The sequence below is a fragment of the Oryzias latipes genome, chromosome 3 (assembly GCF_002234675.1).
Source record: "Oryzias latipes chromosome 3, ASM223467v1".
Classification (NCBI taxonomy): Eukaryota; Metazoa; Chordata; class Actinopteri; order Beloniformes; family Adrianichthyidae; genus Oryzias; species Oryzias latipes.
In genome coordinates, this window is record NC_019861.2 from 916,339 (window position 1) to 941,634 (window position 25,296).

The window sequence follows — 25,296 nt, forward strand, 5'->3', positions numbered from 1 at the left end:
TTTTTAACTTCTAGTTGAAACTAATGTAGTTTGATCTGATTTTAGTTTTTAGAGACATGAACTGAACACAGGTAGACGTGTGTCTGCAGTGCAGCTCCGCCTGTAAATCCAACCCACTCCAGCTGAACGTGATGGCAGCGGCGAGCAGAGCTACTGCAGCGGGCGCTTCAGTCTCTTCTTTCCAGAAAAACAAACCTGTCATGACGTTGTGGAGTTCGATCCTGAAGGCGATGCTTTCGAAAAGCATCATATTTTACTGTCTGATTCCTGCAAAAACTCTACTCTGACCTTTTTTTGTTTTGCCACTTTGTGTGAACAGGCCGTTTAGGCAGGCAGGGCTTTGTGTTAGTCTGCATTTGCTTTTCTTTCAGTTCTGATTTCTATTTCACTCACCTCCCTGGAACACAGAGGAACATTTACGACCAAAGTCCACCCCCCATAATGAGGTGAAAGTGTTAAACAATGCGTTAAGCTTTTCTATGTACTTTGAGTAATTTAAACAAGAGTCAGGTCGCTAAAAGGCTTTTGGGGAACCCTCCTTTTACATTGCAGTGATGCAAAAGCAGCAGAACATTGTACCACAGCTGCCTCTGCAGCGACGCAGTCGTCTGTTCACAGCTGCACAGCTTCAGGCTTTAGGCCGAGCCTCGTCTAGAGTCTGAGGTTTTCTGCCCATTCTCCCTCTGCAGTGACTGATACGCAGACGGGGAAGGTGGAGCATCATCCTGGGAGCTGGATGTGTGATGTCACACGGTTGTGTAGTGTAAGCTGCTCTTTTCACATGTTTTCATATTAAAGTGGTTTAAAATAACAAAGGGAGAAGTTTCTGCTCAGTTGGAGTCCTTAAATGAAAATAAATGTAGGAAACTAAAACAAAATCAAAGTCCCACTATGAGCCCTTAAGGATTTGCAGATGCCTTTATTGTATCTGACTGCTGTTCAACACACCATAAGAATTGTACAGAAACAGAGAAGAGCTCACTGACTTTCAGGGAAATTAGTTTTTTCACTGAAACCGTGAAACATTTTGAGCTGCTGCGTCCTGTGGCTGAAACTGCAGCAGCTCCCCCTGCGGTGATGATGACGAGCTGACAGCAGAACCCCTCCCACATTAACGGTCAGTCTGTCCCGACCTCCCGAGTCCCAGGAGCACCACGGCTCCGACGTCCTCTTCCGTGTGTGTTGGTGCCTGCGTGTGCGTGTCCTGGGCCGGCTGCGGGTCAGGACCACTGGCAGGAGCAGTCGGTGGGCTCCTGGATGGAGTAGGTGACCCAGGTGGCGTTGCTGCTGCAGTAGAGCTGCACGGAGCGCCGCTGCAGCCCCGTCTCCCTGCAGCACTTGCAGAAGCGAGCGTACGTGTTGATGTTATAGTTGTAGATGCTCGCTGACGGGCACTTTCCATCGCACGACACAATGTTCACCTGAAGGACAGAGAAGGTCAGGAAGGCCATCAGCGTGATACACTCCTGTGTCATCATGTCAATTACATCAAATGCTGGATGAAACCAACACAGGGCGGTCTGCTGGTTCATGATGAAACTAGAAATACTTTAAAAACTACTGCAAAGGTTTCTGTGGTCATTCATCCCTGTTCTGCTAGTATTAGGCTTTCTATTTTCATATGATCCATTTTCCCTTTAAAACCATAATTCTAGTAGAGCGTACACAATATTCTTATTTTAATTTAATTTAATAAAAACTACCAACATTTTAAAACAATGAGCCACTATTTTACTCAACAGAACACCGGAAGGATAAGTTACATAACCTTCCATACACGGAGTCACGGTGCCCCAGTTAAGCAGAATGAACTACTGTGGTAATTTAACCTCAAATGTGATGTCCACGCATCTGAAGAGGTGAAAAAAGACATTTATCCACGAAATGATAAATGGAACGCCTGCTACAAGTAGTAGGTTGTTAACAGGATACGTGTAGGACGGGGGTCTGCAAGCTTTAACGCCCAAAGAGCCATGCAGGTACATTTCTCATGGACCGTGACCAAGTAGGAGATACTAAGTTACCCCGCCACAACGGAGGGGGTCAAAGAGCCACAATATGGCTCCAGAGCTTCAGGTTGCTTCAGGTTACAGACCCCTGATCTGGGAGAACATCTACCCACCAATTGAGTTACCTGGTATCAGGTGGGTAGCACGATCAGGTATAAACTGAAATCCCCAAAATGCAGAGACTCTCAGCAAAACATCATCTAAGGTTTGGGAAAAAAATCTCTGCGCATCAGGAATGATGTCAATGACAGTGTCGGGGACGTTTCTGAAGGATCAGGAACTGCTCCAGAAACAGATGAACTGAAGCTCTACCAACAGAAGAAACCGAGTCCTGGATAAGGTGTGTTCAGTCAATCAGAATCTAGAGACATCTGAGTCAGCTAATCAGCAAAAAGCAGTGATGGAGATTTAGAAAACAGGCCGGTGGTAGATCTGAGGGTTTGATGATTGGGTAGCCCTGATCCAAAAGAACCGTGGTGTCCTGTGGAACCAGACTCATTTCAAATAGAGTGTTTCTAATGGAACAGTGCCCTTTGGTCAGATGGGTCCAAATGGAAAGTTCTTGTGAGTAAACTCACGTGGGATACCAACTTTTTTTACTAATCCATTCAGTGAGGGCTTGCTGTGGTTGAGTGCCATGCTCAAGGGTGCTTCAATGACAAAAATACACTAAAGTGTGTTCTTTAGGACTTTTTGTTTTTCTTTGACCAGACTGAAAGGTTTTGGCTGCAAAGATGTTTGACAGACAGAGAAAAGAAGACACAATTTACTGGTCTGTTGCTGCGACAGTCGTTTTTCCTGATCGTCATCCGCACCGTCACCTTCTGACAAGACTTTCCGTCCTCTTTGCCTAATCAGAGACAAGCAAAAACAAAAACATAGTAAACCGTTGGAGTGTCCTTGAAGTACAACAACCTGGACACTCGAATGCAGAACCGCAACAGAAACGCCAGCAGGAAAAGAAGATCAGAGTTCAGGGCAGAACCAGATCAAGACTCGTTGAAACAGTCGAGTGACACTAAATAAACCAATTAAACTGCTGTGAGGAAAAAAATCACTTAGCATTCATCTTGAATGGGAATCAGAACAAAGAACACTAGATAAGAAATCAAGGAAAACCATAAAGATATGAAGACATTGTCAGCACTGACGTACAGATGCAGTCTGAGAAAATAATCGACTTAACTATAGACCTGAAGTTGTAAATGTTAATAGACATTTTTAAATAACATTTCTTGCAGATATTTTATCTAAAATGCCAAAGTTTGACGTCGTGGTGTGATGCTGACAGCAGGAGGAAGTTGAGCATTTCCACCTGCTTAAATGTGATCTAGTTATGTTCCTACTGTTTTATTAGAAACTACTGTTTCTTTCCTCAGTAGTGTGAAAATCCTTTGGTTCATAAGGTTCAGAGGTTTTTTCTTTACTTTGCAGTTTGTCCATGTTTTTCTGCTCAGTGAGTGAGTTTGACCAGCATCTCTCCCTGACTGTGAGCACAGATCCATGTCTGCTAGAATCAAAGAACCACTTGGGTCTGGATTTACTTGACCTGCCGGGATTGAATGACCTGTTCCTGGGTCAAGTTTGCTTCATAAAGACCTAGAACTCCAGTAAGTTTCTCCGGTGTTTTAGGCTGATTCTGAAATTCCATGTGCCTTCCTGACCTCAGGACGGGACAATGCAGCTATAAGACCACCAAACTGTATAGCAGCTGCTTTGGTTTGTTTTCTCTTGTTTGGTGTTGTTTTTTACTGATACAGTATAAAAATCCTTAATATGATGGTTTCATTTTTAGTAGGGGTGTAATGACTCATTTTAATTTCAATTCTATGTTTGTGGTTGACGATCCGATTCAGTTGATTTTGGTTCATTCTGAACAATCCGATCCTCTGTCCTAAAGTGGATCCAGATCCTCTTCATCCAAACTTCCAGCAGTGAGACTCAGACAGAAATTCCTGCTACTGAACAGTTTTCCAGATTCTTGGATTTCTTCCAGATCATCAAGTTTAAATGAAATCTGTGTCCAAACCAACAAGTAAACTAGAATGAATGTCAAATCCATTCACATTTTCACGACGCACTTGGTCATTTTTACATTATATTAAAATAAATGTCCCATGTCTCAATCCAAATGGTATGGTCCAAGATCAATGTGTTTGATTTATTTCCTTTTGAAAGGATTTTATAATGGTATAAGCCAATTTGATTATCAACTCAAAGTCAAACAGATCAATCTGGTTTGATCTGGTTTCATGGGCGCATGAATCAACTCATTGAATAAGTCAATTAATCGTCCCTTCTAGCATGTTAAATGTTGTATGCTTGAATCTCAGAAACCAGTTTAGCTTTTCTTTCTTCATTTCATGCAGACAGAAATGGAAGTTCATTTCATCTGTCAGCAATGATTTACAGTGTTGACTTGGATTCTTAGAATTCCCACGAGTGGAGCTTTCAGGTTAAACGTTAAACCGTTTAGAGGCTCATCCGGCTCTTACAGTCACCAAACATTTCACGGCTTTGAGAAGCACTTCTCTCGATTCTACTTTGGTATTTTTCCAACCAATCAGCAGGCGTGCTGCCCTTTCTTCCCCACCCATCAAGACCACCCCACAGTTTTCTATAGGGTTAGTTATCACCACTAATTTTGAGAATCGATTCAATTTGATTAACTATTTTTTTCAATTCTCTGTCCACTCCATTCAATTTTGAATTTACACGGTTTACACATTTAGACATATTTGCATAGAAGTACATAAATAATCTACATATGTTTTGAACATATTCAGATTAATCTGATACAGTTCATATACTGTAAAATGTATTAGTGGAATAATAAACCAATGAGATTGTTAACACCATATGTTATACCCGTGGTTTAGGTCGACCGAGCGTTAGCGTTAGCCCTCCTATGGGAAATCCCATTATACGTTAGCATCAAGCTAGCAGACGTTTACTTTTTATGATTGTTGTAAAGCTTGATCTTACCATCAAGAAAAGACATAAAAGATGAATCTCTACTTTTAGGGATGGATTATTGATCTAAGTTCGATTCAGATCGATTTTATCAACCCAGCCCTAGATTTCTACTACTTCCTACTGATTGAGGTCAGAATGAGTTTGCATCATAGGAAATGTTCTGTCAGGAAACGTCTGATAAGGATGAATTGGCCACCCAAGACTATAAAAACAGTAAATCTTTGCCAATAGCTACATTTCAATTTTTATAATTTTTTTAGTTTGATTTCATTTATCAGCCAATGGTAAAATGATGGGGAATTTGTGGTTTCAAATCCAGTTAGTCATATCAAAGACTAAAATGGACCATGATGTTTCCTTGCTTCACACGGCCTAGACTTGGGGGGGTTAAACCACCAAGTGGCTTCTGAGTGTAGGTCATCACTCCCCAGAGGAGGGGGGGAATGTGGAGCGTAAATGGCACACACTGAAATATGTCACAACAGTGGCTGGCCTTCCTTCATGAACACAGTGCGACCTGTGTGTTCGTAAACATGACATCCAGAGAGATTTTCACCTCAAAGTGAGCAGAACGCTCTTAAGTTCCAAAAATTCAAAGTTGGACTGTAGATTAGGCTGGAATCCAGAGCACAGATGGTGAATCTTTTTATAAGACTTTTGCTGTGTGGAGCTTTGGTGTGGTGGCCCCCCCACAGTTTGAAGCACTGTAGCATGCAGGTCCACTACAAAAGCTTTAGTGAGAAGAAGAACCCAACACCATCATCTACTGATGCATGCACACCTCTAAGCCCAACTACTGGGCCACTACCAACAGTACATTGTTGGTGATCAACAATGCACTGCCCAGACAGTGCTAATGAGTGTGTGATACACAGGGAGGGGAGGGGCGGGCCAAACATTGTCCTTGTCCTCTCAAGTCTGACATCACTTTGTGGCCAATAATCATGTCTTATGACACCCTGAGCTCTTTTGGTTCAACGTCTCCAGTCTGAATTATGGAGAATGTCAGATCTGCAACAGACCTGGTGGCTTCATTCTTTTCATTTTTGCAGAATTGTATGCATTAAGGCCCAAAATGAGACAGAAGTTGAGAGGATTGTTGTGCAGAGCAGTGTCAGGAGTCAGTTTTAGGAATCATGGGTTTTGTCTTCTTGTTCTTTAGTGGAGGGAGTACATTGTTGAATATCAACAATGGCACTGGCAAGCCTCGTTCCATTGTACCTCTTTCGCAGTTTGTGTTTACTGTGGGGGTCACTGTGCTAACAGGGAAAGGGAACAGGTGGAATCCAGTACCTGGTGGGATTGGTACATCACAATAAGCTGCAGCACATAAACCACAAACCCACTTTCATGTCTTCAGTTGCTGTTCAGTGAAAGATTTTTCCTTTTTTGAGAATGGATTCATTGAAATGCAAACTGTATGGAGTCATATTCCTTCATGAAGTATGTTGCTGATGTAAAATGATGTTCACTCGTGTAAATAAGCAACTTAGTGTCTGCATCTGTAAAGTTCCAGGTGCAGACTCACTTTGTGCTTTTGCAAAACCAATTTGTCCTTATTGCCAAAAACATTTGATCAGGTGTTCAATATTTACACCTTTTTACTCAGAATCAAATGTGTTTTACAGGAGGACAAATTGGTTTGAATCTGCGCTTGCTAATGTTTTTGCAGATGTACAATTGTATTTTACTGACACACCTGAAATGTAACCTGCAGACGACTGCAAACCGTAGCTGGGATTTGGCATTTAGCCATTTCTGGGTTTTGGACTGAAACTAGCAAACTGAAGGGCTAACATGCTGGAAGCATGTTGACAGGCACTCTTCAGTTCCAGCTGCAGGCTACAGCTCTATGCTAACTACACAAACTGCTGCTATTCTCTGGATCAGATACTCACACGTCTTGCAGCATCCGTCCATGTAATTTACGACGGTTCCACCAATCTGAGAGCAGATCAGAGCAAAACATTTAAAACATTTCTGAAAAACAACTGAAAGATTTGACATCACATGTTTGTTTGGTTTCAACAATGTACAAGCTTTGATTCAAGGTCAAAGGGGAGTTTGCAGCAGCACGTTCTTTGTTTTTGACCAGGGCTCACTAACTAATGGACCACAATCCGGATCCAGACCCAGACGCTGAGTCATGTGGACCCAGATCCAGACCTGGATCCAAACTTGACGCAAAACTAATACTATGGGTGCCTCTATTTAAATGATGTTGCTCCTGTTGTCATGGCGACCAACACTTTCTCACTCCCAACATGTCATAAATGGACATATGTTCAGGGGCCCCTCCACGTCATTTTTTGATGGGGACGTGTCGCCAACTAGTCGTTTTTCGACGGGCTGCCTGTCCCCATTAAATCAGCCCCCCGGGCTGCAATCCAGTACCGGTCCGAGGGCCACTCGGTACCGGTCCGTAGACAGAAAAAAAATTTATTTGCTAGCTTTTATTTATTTATTTATTTATTTTTAAGTTCAAAATAAAGTTTTATTTTTATTATTATTATTATTTTTATTTATTTATTATTCTGTTCACCACATCCGCCTGTCTTGCCGCAGACTTTATGGACGGTTGTTATGTTTTAGTTCGCTTTATTTAGCCGTCATACCTTAAAAGTTTGTCGAAGCCAAAGTTAGTGTCCGGTTGTTAGCACCACTTTGACGTTTAAGGTAAAATCTTCATCACAAAGTCTAAGTTTAAACCAGCTGCAAATATTTGAAAGAAAATGAAGATTCAATCACATAAAGTTCCCAACCTGCTGAAAATGTTTATGAACTGAAGAAACTTGTAAAAGGGACATTTAGGATTTTTTTCCTACAGAAAGGCTGAATTAAGCAGCAATTTTCCCGTTTTGAAATTCAACTCTGATAGACTGAAAATGTTCCGACAGTTTTTTAATGTTCCTTCTTCTGGGGAGGGACTGTGGATCCTCTCTCATCTAGTTTTCTTGGTGATGTCGGCAGTTGTCCTGGTAGTGTTCCTGTTGTGTGTGTGTGCGTGCGTGCGTGCGTGTGGCGCACAGTTCCATGTGTTTTCTGTTATGTGACAATAAATACTGTCGAAAAGCTCTAAATTGTACTGAATTCATTTGAATTCACTTAAAATTTCCTTCGGGATTATTACAGTCTATCTATCTATCTATCTATCTATCTGAAGTGGATATTAATTATATGCAGATGTGCAAGAAATCCTTCAGCTGGTCCAGAATTCCACTGCCCGACGTCTAACGGGGACCAGACGGCGTGATCACGTCACAACAATACTGCGCTCTCTGCACTGGCTGCCTGTTTCTTTTAGAATTGATTTTAAAATCTTACTCTTGGTTTTTAAATGTTTAAATGGTCTGGCACCTCCTTATCTTTCTGAGCTCCTTCAGAGCCATCGTCCTCATAGAGCTCTGCGATCTGTAGACCAGATGCTCTTAGAGGTTCCAAGGACTCGACTGGTGACCAAGGGGGACAGAGCGTTTTCAGTGGCTGCTCCTAAACTCTGGAATCATCTTCCCGTCAGTGAGATCTGCCAGATCCTTAAATGTTTTAAAATCTCTGCTAAAAACTCCTCTTTTTACATTGGCTTTTAACACCAGAGAGAATGATAATTAGACAACTTTTTATTTTCTTTTATTGATGATTTCATTATCGTTTTACTGTGCTTCTTTGAATTCTACCTATGGTTTTAGTGTATTTATACTTGTGCAGCACTTTGGATGTCCGGCAGATGTTAAAGTGCTATATAAATAAAGATTTGATTGATTGATTGATTGATTGATTGATTGATTGATTGATTGATTGATTGATTGATTGATTGATTGATTGATTGATTGATTGATTGATTGATTGATTGATTGATTGATTGATTGATTGATTGATTGATTGATTGATTGATTGATTGATTGATTGATTGGGTGATTGAGTGTGTTCCTGTCTGCTCTCTCTCTCTCTCGAGAAAAGATTTAAAGTGAGTCCGTGTCCTTTCTTCCTGCTCAAATATAGTTGAGAAGTGTTGGTCGAGTTGAGACCCAACATGTAGGAACTTTGCCTCTGAACAGCAGCAAGACTTTTGTAGCAGAAGATAAGAAAAGCTCATTTTAAAAACATTCCAGTCTGATGATACGTAACTCTTTTATCTAGTCATATGACAAGTAAAAAATATAAACAGAAGTATAAATGTTGGATGTTCTCTTGTGCTATCCATACATGTTAACGATGGGAGTGGGGTCATCTGGACCCCACAAGACAGCACAAGGACCCAGGTAGGTTTCAGTAGGAATTCAGTGGAGACATTGCTAAATCCAGGTCAGTCGTGCTGCTGTCGTTTTCTTTTAAAAAGCAAAGGAAATGTGACAGTGTTCTCCTCTGAACGGGTGTCTCACCTTCATGCACTCCGTCTCATTGAAGGGGGGGCAGCTAAAGGCATAGGTGATGAGCGTCGGTCCAAACTGAGTGTCGCTGCAGTCAAACTTCATGCAGTTTGAAGCCCAGGACCGTCCTGGCTGAAAACAAGGACAGTGTCAGCAGATCCACCTTCACCTGGAAGTCCTTCTAGCTCCTCTACACATGGAAATACTGGCAATTCAGCTTTATATGACTCATGCTGATTAAGTCTGAACTTTAATTAAAACAGTCTGCTTAGAGCACAACACAAAATATTCAGATAGTTTTATATATTTCAAGTCAAAAGCCAAAGGGAAAATTAAAACACCTGAACTGGTGCAACATCAAAACTGAAAGGAGCTTTTTTTAGACTGTGTAACTGTGTAAAAGACACTGGATCAGAACATGTTTGTTCTGCTCTGTGTTTTCTTGTACATCACATATCAGCTGGTGGTATTAAAGCTTATGGGCTGCAGATGTGGTTGAGCCTGTGCTCCTGGAACCTTCAATGAAATGTTTGTAAGGCAAGCATTTCATAGTCCTAATGTTCAAAAGCAATTCATCATATCGTCCAAATAGAAGTAATTAAACAGGGAGTTTATAAAACTGAGGGCTAAAAAACGATGTTTTTCTACTAGGGCTGGACGATATGAGGAAAACCCGCGACGTGCAATATAAGTGATCAATATTGCGATGACAATATAACTTGCGGTATTTGCACGAATAGCAAAACAACCAAAAACATAATTTCCATTTCACTGAAACCGTTTCAAAACTAAACTCCAGATGACCCTCGTCTACATAGAAGGTTAACATCTAACTTAAAAGTGCTCCATCCGATTGGTCAACAACGTCAAGGGGTCCATCCGATTGGTCCAATGCATAAATGGATTTAATTGATTTGTTGAATACTTCAGGCTGCCATAAGATTGTTTTAGCACATCTAAGGTAACAATTTATTGCAATTTTTGCAGTATTTTGCGATATGCAGATTGCACAGCTTGAACTCGCGATAACGATAAACTTGCGATTTATTGTGCAGACCTATTTACTTCAAATGTAGTTTTTGGTTCTACTCTTCTAATTAAAGAAAATAACATGCAACTCTATTGCAGTTATTGCTCCAAAAGGAAGTTCAAAAGCATAAAGTTAAGAAGACTTTTGTTTCACTGTTTGTTGACAAAAGACATTTGTCAAGGTTCTTGAATGATTTAGATGATTCATGAGGCACAATGGGTATACCCCAGATCATTCAGACAAGGGTAGTTGGTCTTCTTACCTTGTAGAGACTTGTGGTTCCATTTTCATGTTGGTAGAGGCAGGAAATGTTCTTGCAGACTCCACAGCAAGTTGACTGGTCTTTGGGAGGCACATAGATCTGATTCTGGGACACGCAGGATTACACAAGTTCAAAAAAAAAAAATTTAAACTCTGCCCTAAAGGAATAAATAGCACATTCACGTTTTTGTCATTTCTGTCCTCAGCACAAAAAAGTTACGGTTGGTACTTGTTACGGTTTGAGTTCTTGGCTTTTGTTTTTTTGGTTCTATTTTAGTTCTGTTTCCTGTTTTATTTTGAAAGGTTTCCTGTTGTGTATCATGGTTTCGAGTTGTGCTTTTTGTCCCCATCTGTCCTGATTGTTTCCACCTTTGTCTCGTCTGTTCTGTCTCTGGAGGTGTCAGGAGGTTTTATGGACCTCCTGTGCTGGTCCATAGTTTTGCAGTTCCCTGTTTCTAGTGTTTTTAGTTTCGAGTTTGCTTGCCTGCTCTGCAGTGGTTATGTTTTCTAGTTTGTTTTAAGTTTTTAAAGATCTTGTTCCCTGGAACCTCCTGCCTCCTCCTCTCAGCGCCTGGGTATGTCCTTAGCCCCCTACGAGACAAAACTAACATGAAAGACCTTAAACAATTCTCTTTTTGATAATCAGCAATGGTCCCAGGGTTATTTTCAGACTGACAAACTCACTTTACACTGTCACTGCCTTGTTCACTTCTGGCTTCATTTTCATCTCTGAGAAGTTAACAAGTTCTGTTAGAGCTTACTGGTTATGTGTATCACCACCACATGTCACCTTTACCATACCCTCTGTTACATTCACACGACCTGTTTACCCTAAGAAACGTAACAGGAACTATAATAATCTTAAAACAGTGCACATCCAGAACTCATCCAGTCACCACCAACCCAATCAGAGCAATAAATCAACCAAACTGAATTTCGCACTATTAAATGTTCAATCACTTTCAAACAAATCATTTCTTATTCATGACTTTATTTTAGATCACAATCTTAATGGCCTGTTTTTAACAGAGACTTGGAATTCTGGTGCACCAATCTCTCTGTCAGAGGAAACACCACCCCTTTTTAATTTCACAAATAAGGACAGAAAACAAGGCCGGGGTGGTGGGACTGCTGCAATTTTATCTGCAAGCATTGGCTTTAAAGACACCATGTTCAATGAATATTCCTCGTTTGAATACCAGGCCATTGTATTTAATAATCCCGTCATGTTGTGTTTGATCGTGTACAGACCTCCTAAATATAATTCATCTTTTATTTCTGATTTTTCTGAACTGCTTTCTTCTTTAGTATACATAGATTTAGAAAAATAATGGTTCTAGGTGATTTTAATTTACACATTGATGACCCTTCAGGAGTTCATGTCCATGATTTTATGAACATTTTAACAGTTATGGATTTTGTTCAACATGACCTCTGTTGTGGGTGTGCCCACCCACAACAGAGGTCACACTCTGGACCTCATTATTACTCACGGCCTGAAAGCCTCAGTGACTTCTGTTGTGGATGTGGGCATTTCTGATCATCCTTGTGTGTTTTTTAAAGTACACGACTGCATGATTGAGAAACCCCCTGAGAGAACCATTAGAAGGCGCCGTCTACACCCTGAAGTGGCTGAAAACTTTATCTCACACTTGGAACATCAGCAACCAACTCTTCCATATCCATCATTGGACGTATCAGTACAGCATTTCAGTAATAAACTCACCGGAATTCTGGACAAAGTCGCCCCATTTAAACTACAAACTGTTAAAGAGAAAGTTCCATCTCCCTGGAGAACAGAAGATGTTAAGAGACTTAAAAGAATGACAAGAAGGGCAGAACGACATTGGCGAAAATCAAAACTCACAGTACATTACCAAATTTTTAAAAACACTCTAATACATTACAATAACTCTATTAAAAAGGCAAGGCAAGACTACTTTTCAAAGTTTATAGCAGAAAACCAGTCAAAGCCAAAAATCCTCTTTGCCACAATTGATAAAATAATCAACCCAACCTCTGGCCCACCATCCAACTTTGACAGTAAAACCTGTGAGGGGGTTTGCAGTCCACTTCACCACTAAGATAGATGACATTAGATCATCTATCCTACAGGGAAGGAATCAACGACCCTGTGTTGACCTTTCTACTGCTTGTCCTCCTATCAGTGAGAAAACGCTCGACAGTTTTGTCTTGATTGATGCTGCAGCACTCGGAGAAGTGATGTCCCAAATGAAAACAAAAACGTGTTCTCTTGATCCCATCCCCACCTCACTTTTTAAGTCAGTTTTCACATCGTGTGAGGAGGAATTACTAAATATCTTGAACTGCTCTCTTCAGACTGGAGTCTTCCCTGCAACCCTAAAGACAGCTATAGTGAGGCCCAGTCTGAAGAAGAGTGGTTTAGATATATCCGATCTAAACAACTACCGGCCGGTATCCAAGCTGTCATTTTTAAGTAAAATTTTAGAAAAGCTTGTTTTTACTCAACTGAATGATTTTATTAATGAAAATAACATTTTAGAAAAGTTTCAGTCTGGTTTTAGATCTCATCACTCAACAGAGATGGCACTTGTCAGGGTCTTAAATGATCTCAGGTCCAATGCTGACATGAAGAAAGTATCTGTACTAGTTTTACTGGACCTGAGTGCAGCCTTTGACACAGTTGACCACTCAATCCCTTTAAACAGACTTCATGACATGGTTGGAATTACCGGGACAGCTTTTAGTTGGTTTAAATCCTACCTTTCAAACAGAGATTTTATTGTTAATTTAAATGATTTCTCATCTGAAAGGCACAAACTGACTTGTGGGGTGCCTCAAGGCTCCATCCTGGGTCCCACACTTTTTAATCTTTACATGCTTCCGCTTGGTGATGTCATCAGGAGACACGGCATTGACTTTCATAGCTATGCCGATGACACACAACTATATGTAGCTGTGTCTCCTGATGACACTGGACCCCTGGATAGCCTTTTAAACTGTATTTTAGATATTAAAATGTGGATGGGAGAGAACTTTTTGCAGCTCAATCAGGGCAAGACTGAAGTCTTGGTTATCGGTTCTGAAGCTGAGAGAGATAGGGTCCAATTTTATCAGTCAACCCACTTTATGAAAATATGTGATACAGTAAGGAACCTCTGTGTGATTTTAGATGCAGATCTTAACTTTGAAAATCACGTCAATCAAGTAACCAAGACTGCATTTTACCATCTCAGAAATATCGCCCGAGTGAGACCCTTTCTCTCTAGAGCCAGTGCTGAAATCTTAATTCATGCTTTTATTTCATCAAGATTAGATTACTGTAATGCCCTCTTTTCTGCTGTAAAGAAAACCACTCTCAATCGCGTGCAGCTAGTCCAGAACTCTGCTGCACGCCTTCTAACGAGAACCAGGAAGAGGGAGCACATTACACCGATCCTTAAATCTTTGCACTGGCTCCCTGTCAGCTTCAGGATTGATTTTAAGATTCTTTTAATAGTTTTTAAGACTGTCCATGGCCTAGGTCCTTCTTTTATATCAGATTTGCTTTTAGATTATGAACCTCCCAGAGCCCTAAGATCCTCAGGCGCGGGCCTGCTGATGGTCCCTAGAGTCAAGACAAAAAACCACGGCGAGGCCTCGTTTAGACACTGCGGACCTCGTCTGTGGAACAGCCTGCCTGAGGATGTGAGGGCCTCATCCACTGTTGAGGTTTTTAAAAAGAAACTAAAGACTCATCTATTTAACTTAGCTTTTAAATAGATCTTATATGTGGTATTTTTACTCTTATATTTTATATGCTGTTTTATCAAATATTTAGTTGTTTAATAACTTTTAGTCTTTTTATATTCTAACTTATTCTAATTTATATTTTAGACTTTTTTAGGCACTAAATCATCTTATCTTATTTTAATTAATATTTGCATATTTTACCTGTTTTTATATTTTAACTTTCTTATTTTATTACTTTTACATTTTAGACCGTTTGAGTGTTTTCTCCCCCTTGGCCGGGGTGTTAATGTTCGGGCTCGAAGAGATTCTTTCCATGCTTGCCCTCTGGCACCTTTTGTAACGACTCCCCGGGCTGCCGGGCCTGGTGCGCCCACGTTTGGTGCTCTGGGCCTGGGGGTTGGGGGTCTCTGGGGTGGGGGGTGCTGGGAATGGAGTGTGCTTGTGTTGCTTGGATGCTGACACCCCGGCCAACAGGAGGACAGGGCGGACGGCGCCTTCTGGGTTCTCTTTTCTTAAGCTCTGTTATTTCTCTTTTACTTGTGCTTGTTTTTGTGTGTTTTATTTTGAGGGGCTTATATATACTTGTTTTTATTGTATTCTTGTTTGTTTTTTTATGGAAAGCACCTTGAGCTGTCTGTTTGACATGAAAGGTGCTTTATAAATAAAATTAATTTGAATTTGAATTTGTATCGACAGCATGCCTTTGAGACAAAAACATTTAGGGTGCACAAGGGCCTCCATGTGTATTGGGACCCATTAACATTGCTAAGCTATAGTCATGTGACCCTCCACAGCTCACCAGCTGAGTGACGTGTGTACACAACAAAAGCTTGTTGGGAAGTCGAAATGTAAGTTGGCTTGTTGTGAGAAAAATTCAAGGCAAGAGGAAAATTTTAAGATCTGCTTACTAAATGCATTGCAGGTGTAAAAGACAGAATATTTTTTCCTAATAGTGTTGATGCCTAAGGCTGTGAAACATCATGTAAAGTTTTGTAGTGATGTGTACAGGTATGTACCTTTACAATTTAGTACTATTGTGTGTTGTGTACTGGTTTGTACTGTTGGAGAAATATATGTATTTTTGTGTACTGGCAAATGGTGTATACTTGTATAGCCCTTTTCTACCTTCCTTGAACCTGTAACCACCAGAGGCAATGTCAGTGTCTTGCCCAAGAACACGTCAACACATAGGCGGGCATGGCGGGAATCGAAGCTGTAATCTTCCGATCACAGGTCGACCGCCTTACCTCTACACCACGCCCGCCCCATAATGTAGTTTGGTAGATGCACTGACTTGTATTCTTTTTCTGAGTTGTAGACTGGTGAGTACTGTAGACTACGAGTACTCTAATTTGTACTAATGTACTCTTGTGAATTGGTATTCTGTGGTACACTATTGTGGAGTGGTATATCCTGAGAGGAACTGGTATTTTTCCTGTGTGTACTATAGTAGACTGGAGGGAAATTAGATTGCTGTGCACTGGTGTGTACTGATATGCATTCTTGTAGACTGCTTTGTAATAGTCTGCTCTAATGTGTACTAGTGCTCTGTTGTGCACTCGTGTGTAGTGGTCTGAATTTTTGTGAACTGGTCTGTACTGTAGTGGAATGATGTACAGTTGTGTACTGGCATGTGTTATTGTCTACTGGTGCAGGGGTACTGTATTGTAGTTTACTGTGTGTTCTAATGCACTAGTGTATTGCAGTTTACACTGGTATGTACTGCTGTTGACTAGAATGTAGTGTGGTGCACTGTTGTGTACTATATGGGCAATGGCATGTACTGTTGTGCATTAGTGGGTTTTATCATTCGGTTGTGCACGTTTGTATACTGGTGTACTGTTGTGGAGCATGGTACTGGTTTGTGCAATTTTAGACTTCTATTTACTGTAGTGCACTCGTGTGTTCTGGTGAACTGTTGTTTACTGGGATGTAATATTTTAGACTGGTGTATTGCAGTGTACTGTTGTGTACTGCTGTGTATTGGGGTACAATTGTGTGCTGGTCTTACTGCTTGGCAGTGGGCGGAGCAGTTGACACTGGATGTCTGGAGCAGGTAGAAGCCGCTGGCCGGGTCACGGGCGTGGCTGCACTGCCTGGTGATGCACAGACCCCCGTCTCTGTGCTCCAGCAGAGTCTGGCCTGGCTGCAGAACACTGCGATCACCAAACACGCAGACTTCCTCGCGCACTGCACACACACAAACAGCACATTTTACCCCCTAAAACCCAGGTGAGGCATCTCAGACTAGGGCTGGTCCTCAAGGATGAGCTAACTACCCAGTGATTTAAGTGGACATCAAGAAGTGGAGCTTCTCTCTTTCAGAGAAGTTGAAGCATAACATGTAGAGAATTTAGAATGTAAACATTAATAAATAAAAGGAAGTCTTGTTTTCTATGCGTAGTAATATGAAATACGAAAGAGGGAGCTCAGCGCCGGGGTGGCTGGTTAGCCGCTTGGCTCTGCTCAGCTTTTTGTATAATATATTGTTTTTTACCATCGACCATCGACTCTCTTCTGGTGTATAATCGCGAGGAGTTATTAAACATTAGAAGAAACTATGACTCATGCATACTCCACAACGCTGAGTCCACGTCAGACTCATTCTATCGGTCGGCAGATGTGCTCCGCGTTTCCTTATATAAAAGAAGTTATGATTAAAACTGCGTTTCAGAGAATTTTTCCATTCAATTTGCGTTGGATCAGAAAAGCGGATGCTTGAAAAAGCTCAGACTAACGAGGTAGTCACTGAAATGGTTGTGTCAAAGTCTCTCTTCTCCACTCTGCTCCTCCCCCCCTTGAGCAGAACCGGGCCCGCCTTGGTTAAGGTCCAAGCTGGCCTCTGGCTCAAAACTGTAAGGCTGGATTGATCCAATATTGCTGGTCATTATTTATGCACCGCTAATGCTAGCTTGAGGCTATAAGCCCGTGCGTGAGCGGAAGCAGAGCTCTCAGCGATGGGGAGAGGGCGGAGTTCCTTTGAGGCAACAGTCCCGCCCACAAACCGCAATTGAATTTCTATTGTGCTACTGCCACTGGGCATAAAATATGTCCTAGAAAATGTTTTATTAAATTTTGGCTAAAAATGGCACAATCATATTTAAAAGACCACTGGGAAGGATTTTACAAAAGAAAAAATATGGTTGGGTGGGAATTTAACGCTTCCTTTACAGTTCGGGTAGCTGCAGCTCCAGACTAGTCTCAGTCAGCTGGCAGCTTCCTCATTAGGAAATCCTCTGGAGAACTTACCACACCTGTATCTTTTACAGGAACACGGGTTCTGCAGGTCAAACAAAAATGCCTGGTCCAGTTGAGCAGTTTCCCCCTGCAGAGCACACGGACAAAGCGCAGAAACTTTCCACTCAGATGCAAAGTCAATGGCTGGAAATGGACTTGGTGTTCATGGTCAGGACGTACCAGGCGGCAGTTTGGGAAAGGGATCTTCTCACAGGCACATTCTGAAAACAGAGAGCATTATTTTCCTTTGAGTCCGGGTATCAGATTCTGTGTTTGAATGGTTACATGTTGGCGGCATTGAGTGTCCTACCACAAGTCTGCTTTGGACAGCAGCGGTTCGGAGTGGACATGGCCACCACCGACATCCCCAGAGGACAGCTGAGCTGAGGACACCTGTAGGGCTCACACACTGACAACACACGCACACAACAAAATGATCAGAGACAGAACTTTTTTGCCTCCGTCCTGTGACAGGAAGAAAGTCATGACAACATAGTAGCCATAGCAACCAGCTTCCTGCCCTTTGTGGTCACAGGGTTGTTGGAGCCTATTTCAGCCACTAATGTCAGAGGGCGGGGCCTCCCCTAATGCTTCACCTGTCCGTCACAGTGCAACACACACATTCGCACCTCAGGATAACCCAAGGTCACCAATTCATCTAGGCAGGATGTTTTTTTCACTGTGGGAGGAAGGCGTGGTCCCCAGGGGAAAAAAACGGCATGTTCAGGGAGGAAGGCCCCAACTGGGATTTGAACAAGGCTGATCTTGGTGTAAGGTGACAGAGCTAACCACTACACCACCAAGTGCAGTTCTTTTGACTATCATACCTCTTAATTCCAGCAAACTTTGTCCCAGAGGAAAGCGGATTTGCGCCGTCATACAAAGCCGCTAGGTTTTTCTATTTTATCACAATGACAGGTGAGGCAGAGCCTCACTTGCCTCACCTATTTTTTTTGTTTTTGTTTTTATTTTTACCCTCTCTGGTTAATGCGGGACAGCAAGCCTTCAAACTGAGAGAGAACACAAATGTGGGGAAGACATCTGGGACTTTAACTCTAGGTTTAACTTTAGAAACGTGCTGGACCTGATGTGCACGCTGGATGGGGCAGATCAGGCAGCTTGAGGGGCAGATCAGGCAGCTTGAGGGGCAGATCAGGCAGCTTGAGGGGCAGATCAGGCAGCTTGAGGGGCAGATCAGGCAGCTTGAGGGGCAGATCAGGCAGCTTGAGGGGCAGATCAGGCAGCTTGAGGGGCAGATCAGGCAGCTTGAGGGGCAGATCAGGGAGCTTGAGGGGCAGATCAGGCAGCTTGTGGGGCAGATCAGGCAGCTTGAGGGGCAGATCAGGGAGCTTGAGGGGCAGATCAGGCAGCTTGTGGGGCAGATCAGGCAGCTTGAGGGGCAGATCAGGCAGCTTGAGGGGCAGATCAGGCAGCTTGAGGGGCAGATCAGGCAGCTTGAGGGGCAGATCAGGCAGCTTGAGGGGCAGATCAGGGAGCTTGAGGGGCAGATCAGGCAGCTTGTGGGGCAGATCAGGCAGCTTGAGGGGCAGATCAGGGAGCTTGAGGGGCAGATCAGGCAGCTTGTGGGGCAGATCAGGCAGCTTGAGGGGCAGATCAGGCAGCTTGAGGGGCAGATCAGGCAGCTTGAGGGGCAGATCAGGCAGCTTGAGGGGCAGATCAGGGAGCTTGAGGGGCAGATCAGGCAGCTTGAGGGGCAGATCAGGCAGCTTGAGGGGCAGATCAGGCAGCTTGAGGGGCAGATCAGGGAGCTTGAGGGGCAGATCAGGCAGCTTGTGGGGCAGATCAGGCAGCTTGAGGGGCAGATCAGGCAGCTTGAGGGGCAGATCAGGCAGCTTGAGGGGCAGATCAGGCAGCTTGAGGGGCAGATCAGGCAGCTTGTGGGGCAGATCAGGCAGCTTGAGGGGCAGATCAGGCAGCTTGTGGGGCAGATCAGGCAGCTTGAGGGGCAGATCAGGCAGCTTGAGGGGCAGATCAGGCAGCTTGAGGGGCAGATCAGGCAGCTTGTGGGGCAGATCAGGGGGCTTGAGGGGCAGATCAGGCAGCTTGAGGGGCAGATCAGGCAGCTTGAGGGGCAGATCAGGCAGCTTGAGGGGCAGATCAGGCAGCTTGAGGGGAAGATCAGGCAGCTTGAGGGGCAGATCAGGGAGCTTGAGGGGCAGATCAGGCAGCTTGAGGGGCAGATCAGGGAGCTTGAGGGGCAGATCAGGCAGCTTGAGGGGCAGATCAGGCAGCTTGAGGGGCAGATCAGGCACCTTGAGGGGCAGATCAGGGAGCTTGAGGGGCAGATCAGGGAGCTTGAGGGGCAGATCAGGGAGCTTGAGGGGCAGATCAGGCACCTTGAGGGGCAGATCAGGGAGCTTGAGGGGCGTGTCCCGTGTTTCCCAGTCGCCCTTCACTCGTAGCCACTTAACTGGCAAAAACACCTGATCCAGGTGATTAGAAGCAGGGAGTGCAGGAAAATCTGACTAGGAGGGGGACAGCCTTTGTGAATGTGTGTGAGCTCACCACACTGGTAAACGGGGCAGCAGCGATCTGTGGTGGCGTTGTTGACAGCAATCACCTCGCCGTCCTGACAGACAGGGGCCGTGAGCAAACAGGAGGAGCACACTGCAGGAAGCAGAGAACAGAACCAACAACCGTCAAGCTGCTGGTCCTTCACCGGAGGACGGACAGAGCATTGAAGGGGAACTGACTGCAGATATGAGCCACACAGCAGCTGCCGTCCGCTCTGGTGGCAACGAGGGTCTGATCCTCTCTGCAGGTGGGGATGTTTGCCACGCAGAGTCCAGCATCACACTCTGAAACACAGGACGTGACAGCAGGTCTAGAGCTGGTTACACAGAGAAATGCGTTCAGAGTTTTGTTCAAGTGTGAGAGAAAAGCTCCAGACTGCTCAGGAGGATTTGGCTCCAGGATTTTATGCCACCTGTGGCAGTGAGTCGTAACTGAAAACTGAAAGAAGAGCTTTGACAAACATGGAGGTAAGAGCCTTTTTTAAGCTCCTCACTACGATTTGTCTACACAACATGGCTACAGTCATGATTGCACAGTATTCTTATGCTAAGATGTTGAGACTCTAAGACATTAGCATGACTGACAGGAACATGAGGGGAAATGTTTTACAGAATGTCACAGCAGAGGCGGACCACACCAGAGTCCACCCAACCATCCCTGTCCCAGCTTTACAAGCCGTGTCCTGCTCGCTTTGACCAAACAAACCGTACCCTCACGCCAACGGTTATCCACTGTGGTTTGCCTGGTGTGCCCACTCTGGCTGTCCAGTCACTTCACGCACTGCAGTAGAGTCCAAACTTCCATCACCACCATCAACAGTATCAGTAGAAACTCACCACAAACATAGTCTGGACAGCAGGAGTCCTCCCTGTGGTACGACACCAGCTTCTCCCCATATTTACAGATGGGGGGCACCTGGTCACACAGGCTCTGGTTACACACTGCAGAGTCAGATCAACATCGCATCAACACATTACAAACTGCTTCATCCAGCATTTGCTTTAAACACGTCTGACAGGAGATTCTCCTGGACTCACGGCAGACTTTATGTGGACAGCAGCTGGACTCGTGGGCCATGCTGATGATCATCTCTCCAGCCCGCTGGCACACAGGCTGAGGCAAACGGGAGCAGTCGTCCTGCACGGGCAGGATGGTGTCATTGTCGCAGCGGTACATGCAGCAGCCGTCCCGGGAGGCTTTCCAGACCTCACCATTGGCGCGGGGAACACCAGCACTGTCTGTGCAGGCTGCACACAAACACCCCCCCCCCAGTATGAGAGTGACTGAACATCTGCCCACAGAAGAACCAAGACGCTTTGGTTTCTGATGACAAGGATCCCGAAGACAGCAAAGGAAAGACAGATTTACATTTCTGTTTAAACAGATGCTTTAGCCAAAGAAACCTGAGGAAATATGAGAGCAATACGGAGTGAAGTATAGACTTAACGCTGAAACTCCACGCCCATGACGTGCAAATGATGTCCGATGTGAATAAATCATAAAAGTGATTTGAGCTGCTCACTGCAAGCCCAATCCAAAACTATCAACACCTTAACCTGTACAAACCAAGCTTATGTCTAATCCAGCTTTCAATCCAGCAGCCACTAAGTAGGAGTTCAGCGTCCACAGCTGAGCTGTTTGCAGCTGAACCTACCGCATTTCTCAGGGGGGATGCAGAGTGCAGAGTACTGTCGATGGAGGAGGGTTCCCTCAGGACAGACGCAGCCTTCAGTCAAGCCTGAGCACTGCTCTGGATCTGCATCGAAGTCGTGATTCGGGCAAGACTGAGAGGTGCATGCCGGCAGACACGCCTGGTACCGAAGTGTGGCGGCACATATGAAGGCTGAAAAACAAACCACAAACACATCAAAGAATCACATTTATACATCTGCTGTTTCCATAGGTAATCCCTTAGAAATGTATGAAGCGATTTTAATGGCGTCATAACCTGAAAAACCTCATAACTTGCTGGTTGGTAGTACAACTCCCACTGCCACTTAGCTCAGGCTGGGTAATATAATACCACAACTAGGCATAGCACAGTGAATGTGAGTCCTGCTCCCGTTTGTTAAAACCAATGTTTGCTCTAGAAAAAAGGGCAGCTGAAAAAGCTTTTCTTACGGCAGTAGTTCGGTCTCCTCCATTCAATGCAGATGTTGAACTTATGACAAGATGCCACATATGCAGCCAGAGCCACACACTGGTTATTAACGTACTCAGAGTCTCGCACCCAAACCTCACAAAAGGTGCTGGGAGGCACCTGGAACACAAAAACAATCAATCTCAAGGATGTGTGCCTTAGATCCAGATGGGCTCATGAAAAAAACGTTTTCATGGCTCCTCCATATCAGACAGTTTCACCCTAACGGAGTTCAGAGCTGGTGTCCCTTACAAAGGCGTGGCAGGCTGTAAACGTGGCGTTCTCCAGCATGGACAAGCAGGTGGAGCAGTCACTGGTGGAGCAGTTGAGGTCCCGTCGACGGCTTTGGCTGATGTAGCTGGTGGTGTTGGAGACCTGCCAGCTGTCAATGAATAGAGCTGGATCTTCACCTGCTCCCAGCACGGAACCGTTGGGAAGGGTGAGGTCATCTGTTGGGTCTCCATCGCAGACACCTGACATGTTCATACAAGTTTGATGAAACAAAAACTTTTTTAAACTTCTCACAACAGCACGTCAGTGTACGCCATATGTACTGAGTGTACAATTTAATGTTAAGCTGGGAAAACATCCTGTAGCCAATCTATACCATAATGAGCGATTGCAGTTCCAAAGTATGGTTCTTTTGGCTCATCGGGCAGGTTTGACCGATATCAAACCTGCCCTTTATTTCTAAAATCCTAGAAAGAGTTGTAGTTAAGCAGCTTTACTGCCACCTACAGGACAACAGCCACTTTGAAGACTTTCAGTCGGGGTTTAGACCTCACCACAGTACGGAAACTGCACTAGTTAGAGTCTCTAATGACTTGTTATTGGCCTCAGAAAAGGGACTACTTTCTATTCTGGTCCTGTTGGACCTCAGTGCAGCCTTTGACACTATCGACCACGGTATTTTACTCCATAGATTAGAGCAGGACATAGGGATCAGAGGATCTGCTCTCCAGTGGTTTAAATCCTATCTGTCTGATAGGTATCAGTTCGTTAATGTAAATGGCCATTCCTCTCAGTGCACTCGAGTCAACTATGGAGTCCCACAGGGCTCAGTGTTAGGACCGATCCTGTTTACGCTTTATATGCTACCCCTAGGAAACATAATCAGGAAACACAGCATTAATTTTCATTGTTATGCCGACGATACGCAGTTGTATTTATCCATGAAGCCTGACCAGAATGACCAGATAGAGAAACTGAACGCCTGCATCAGTGACATCAAGACCTGGATGACAATTAATTACCTCCTCTTGAACCCAGAAAAAACTGAGGTCATTATACTTGGTCCTAAAAACCTCAGAGATGCTCTGTCTGCTCAGATAGTCTCCCTGGATGGTATAAGTATAGCCCCCAATTCCACAGTTAGAAACCTTGGGGTTTTACTTGACCAGGATTTATCATTTAAGGCTCATATATCTCAGGCGTGTAGAACTGCCTTTTTTCACCTGCGGAATATTGCTAAGATCAGAAATATACTTTCTAAGAGTGATGCTGAAAAACTCATCCATGCATTTGTTACGTCGAGGCTGGATTACTGTAACTCCTTGTTAGCAGCGTGTGCTAAGAGTTCCTTAAGAAGTCTCCAGCTTGTTCAGAACGCAGCAGCTAGATTGTTAGCAGGAACCAGCAGAAGAGATCACATCACTCCTGTGTTAGTTTCGCTCCATTGGCTCCCAGTTGATTCTAGAATTAAGTTCAAGATCCTCCTGTTAACCTATAAGGCCTTACATGGAATGGCCCCGTCCTATATTAAGGACCTCATAGTCCCTTACCAACCAATCAGAACACTTCACTCACTAAATGCAGGACTGCTTGTGGTTCCTAGAATTGGTAAAAGTACGGTTGGAGGTAGAGCGTTTAGCCACCAAGCCCCTGTCTTATGGAATAAACTCCCAGCTCATATAAGAGAGGCCGACTCATTTTCTACATTCAAAGCTAGACTGAAAACATTCCTCTTTGGACAGGATTATTGTCAGACTGGCTAGTATTCAGAGATTATTTAACTTAATGTTAGTTTGTTTAAATTAAACTTAATAATAACTATTTCTTTTAAAAGGCTGCTAGAAGTTGAAGCTGGGGTAACTATGGTACACTGGGGTTCTGTCCTCTTTCCTTTTTTACTTCTACCCTTCCTCTCCTCTATTCTTGATCATAATTTATCATTTAGTTCTCCATGCCTCTGTTTGGTGCAGTGATTCATGTATTGTCCCTCTTTTCCTCTCCCCTCCTGGGGAGTGGGAGTGCTTCCAGACTCCAGTTGGTTCATCCGTGCTCCAGTTCCTGACCGAGTACCTCGTCTCTGCTCCTGCTCCTACACCTGGCTGTGGTTCCTGTCTCCGGCTCGACTCGCGCCTTTGACTGTCCCGATAACCACGGCTGGATGAAGCTCGTCTGCTGGACTTTTATATATGTAGTTGTAGATTTAGATAAGTTAATTCTTCTCTAAGAGTTCTGGTAAATCGCCTGTCCGTCCTGGGGGAGGATCCCTCCTTCATGTGGGCACCCCTGAGGTTTCTTCGTTTTTTCCGGAATCCGGTTTTTTTGGGAGCTTTTCCTTACCGTGAAGGGGGGTCTAAGGGCAGGGATGCCAGTATAGCTTAGTCAGTTTGTTAGTTCATTTTAGTATTTTTCTATTGAACTCTTTGTATTCGTGATCCTTTTGATTTCATGTTTTACTTCGAAGCCCATCGAGACGACTGTTGTTGTGATTTTGGGCTATACAAATAAAATTGAATTGAATTGAATTGAATCGGATACCTTTGCGCTGTGTTTAAGCCTCAAACTATGTCCCCACTGCCCTCGGCAACGCACCTTTAAGCCCCCACTTGTGTCAGGCTCTTGCATCCGTGCATAACTATGGACATTTTACCGTTTTCAGGCTCTACGTACAAAAGGTGCGTCCATTGAACCCGTGTTGAATGTTTAACAAGCTCAAACTTTGACCAATGACGTGTGGATTGTGACCCCTTTCAATTCAGAGAAGTGCCAGCCATTTGGATTGTGGTTTGTGCCCAGACA

General features: G+C 43.8%; 1 protein-coding gene across 2 annotated transcripts in view; it reads right to left on the reverse strand.

Moving 5' to 3' along the window:
* Positions 1-899: 899 nt before the first annotated feature.
* otog (otogelin) overlaps positions 900-25,296 on the reverse strand; it is a 103,908-nt gene continuing 79,511 nt past the window's right edge. Inside the window, exons 41-57 of one of the 2 annotated variants that reach the window (XM_023951366.1) lie at positions 22,522-22,742; positions 22,251-22,389; positions 21,784-21,972; positions 21,167-21,376; positions 20,966-21,070; positions 20,309-20,413; positions 20,121-20,222; positions 17,905-18,003; positions 17,775-17,815; positions 17,607-17,682; positions 16,369-16,547; positions 10,645-10,749; positions 9,365-9,484; positions 6,884-6,929; positions 6,207-6,278; positions 2,780-2,859; positions 900-1,421 (exon numbers count right to left, since the gene is read on the reverse strand). In XM_023951366.1, the coding sequence (XP_023807134.1) occupies positions 1,221-1,421; positions 2,780-2,859; positions 6,207-6,278; positions 6,884-6,929; positions 9,365-9,484; positions 10,645-10,749; positions 16,369-16,547; positions 17,607-17,682; positions 17,775-17,815; positions 17,905-18,003; positions 20,121-20,222; positions 20,309-20,413; positions 20,966-21,070; positions 21,167-21,376; positions 21,784-21,972; positions 22,251-22,389; positions 22,522-22,742 (2,090 nt within the window). In that variant the 3' untranslated portion in view covers positions 900-1,220. The remainder of the gene's footprint in view (positions 1,422-2,779; positions 2,860-6,206; positions 6,279-6,883; positions 6,930-9,364; positions 9,485-10,644; positions 10,750-16,368; positions 16,548-17,606; positions 17,683-17,774; positions 17,816-17,904; positions 18,004-20,120; positions 20,223-20,308; positions 20,414-20,965; positions 21,071-21,166; positions 21,377-21,783; positions 21,973-22,250; positions 22,390-22,521; positions 22,743-25,296) is intronic. The other variant, XM_023951367.1, reaches the window with a different exon arrangement.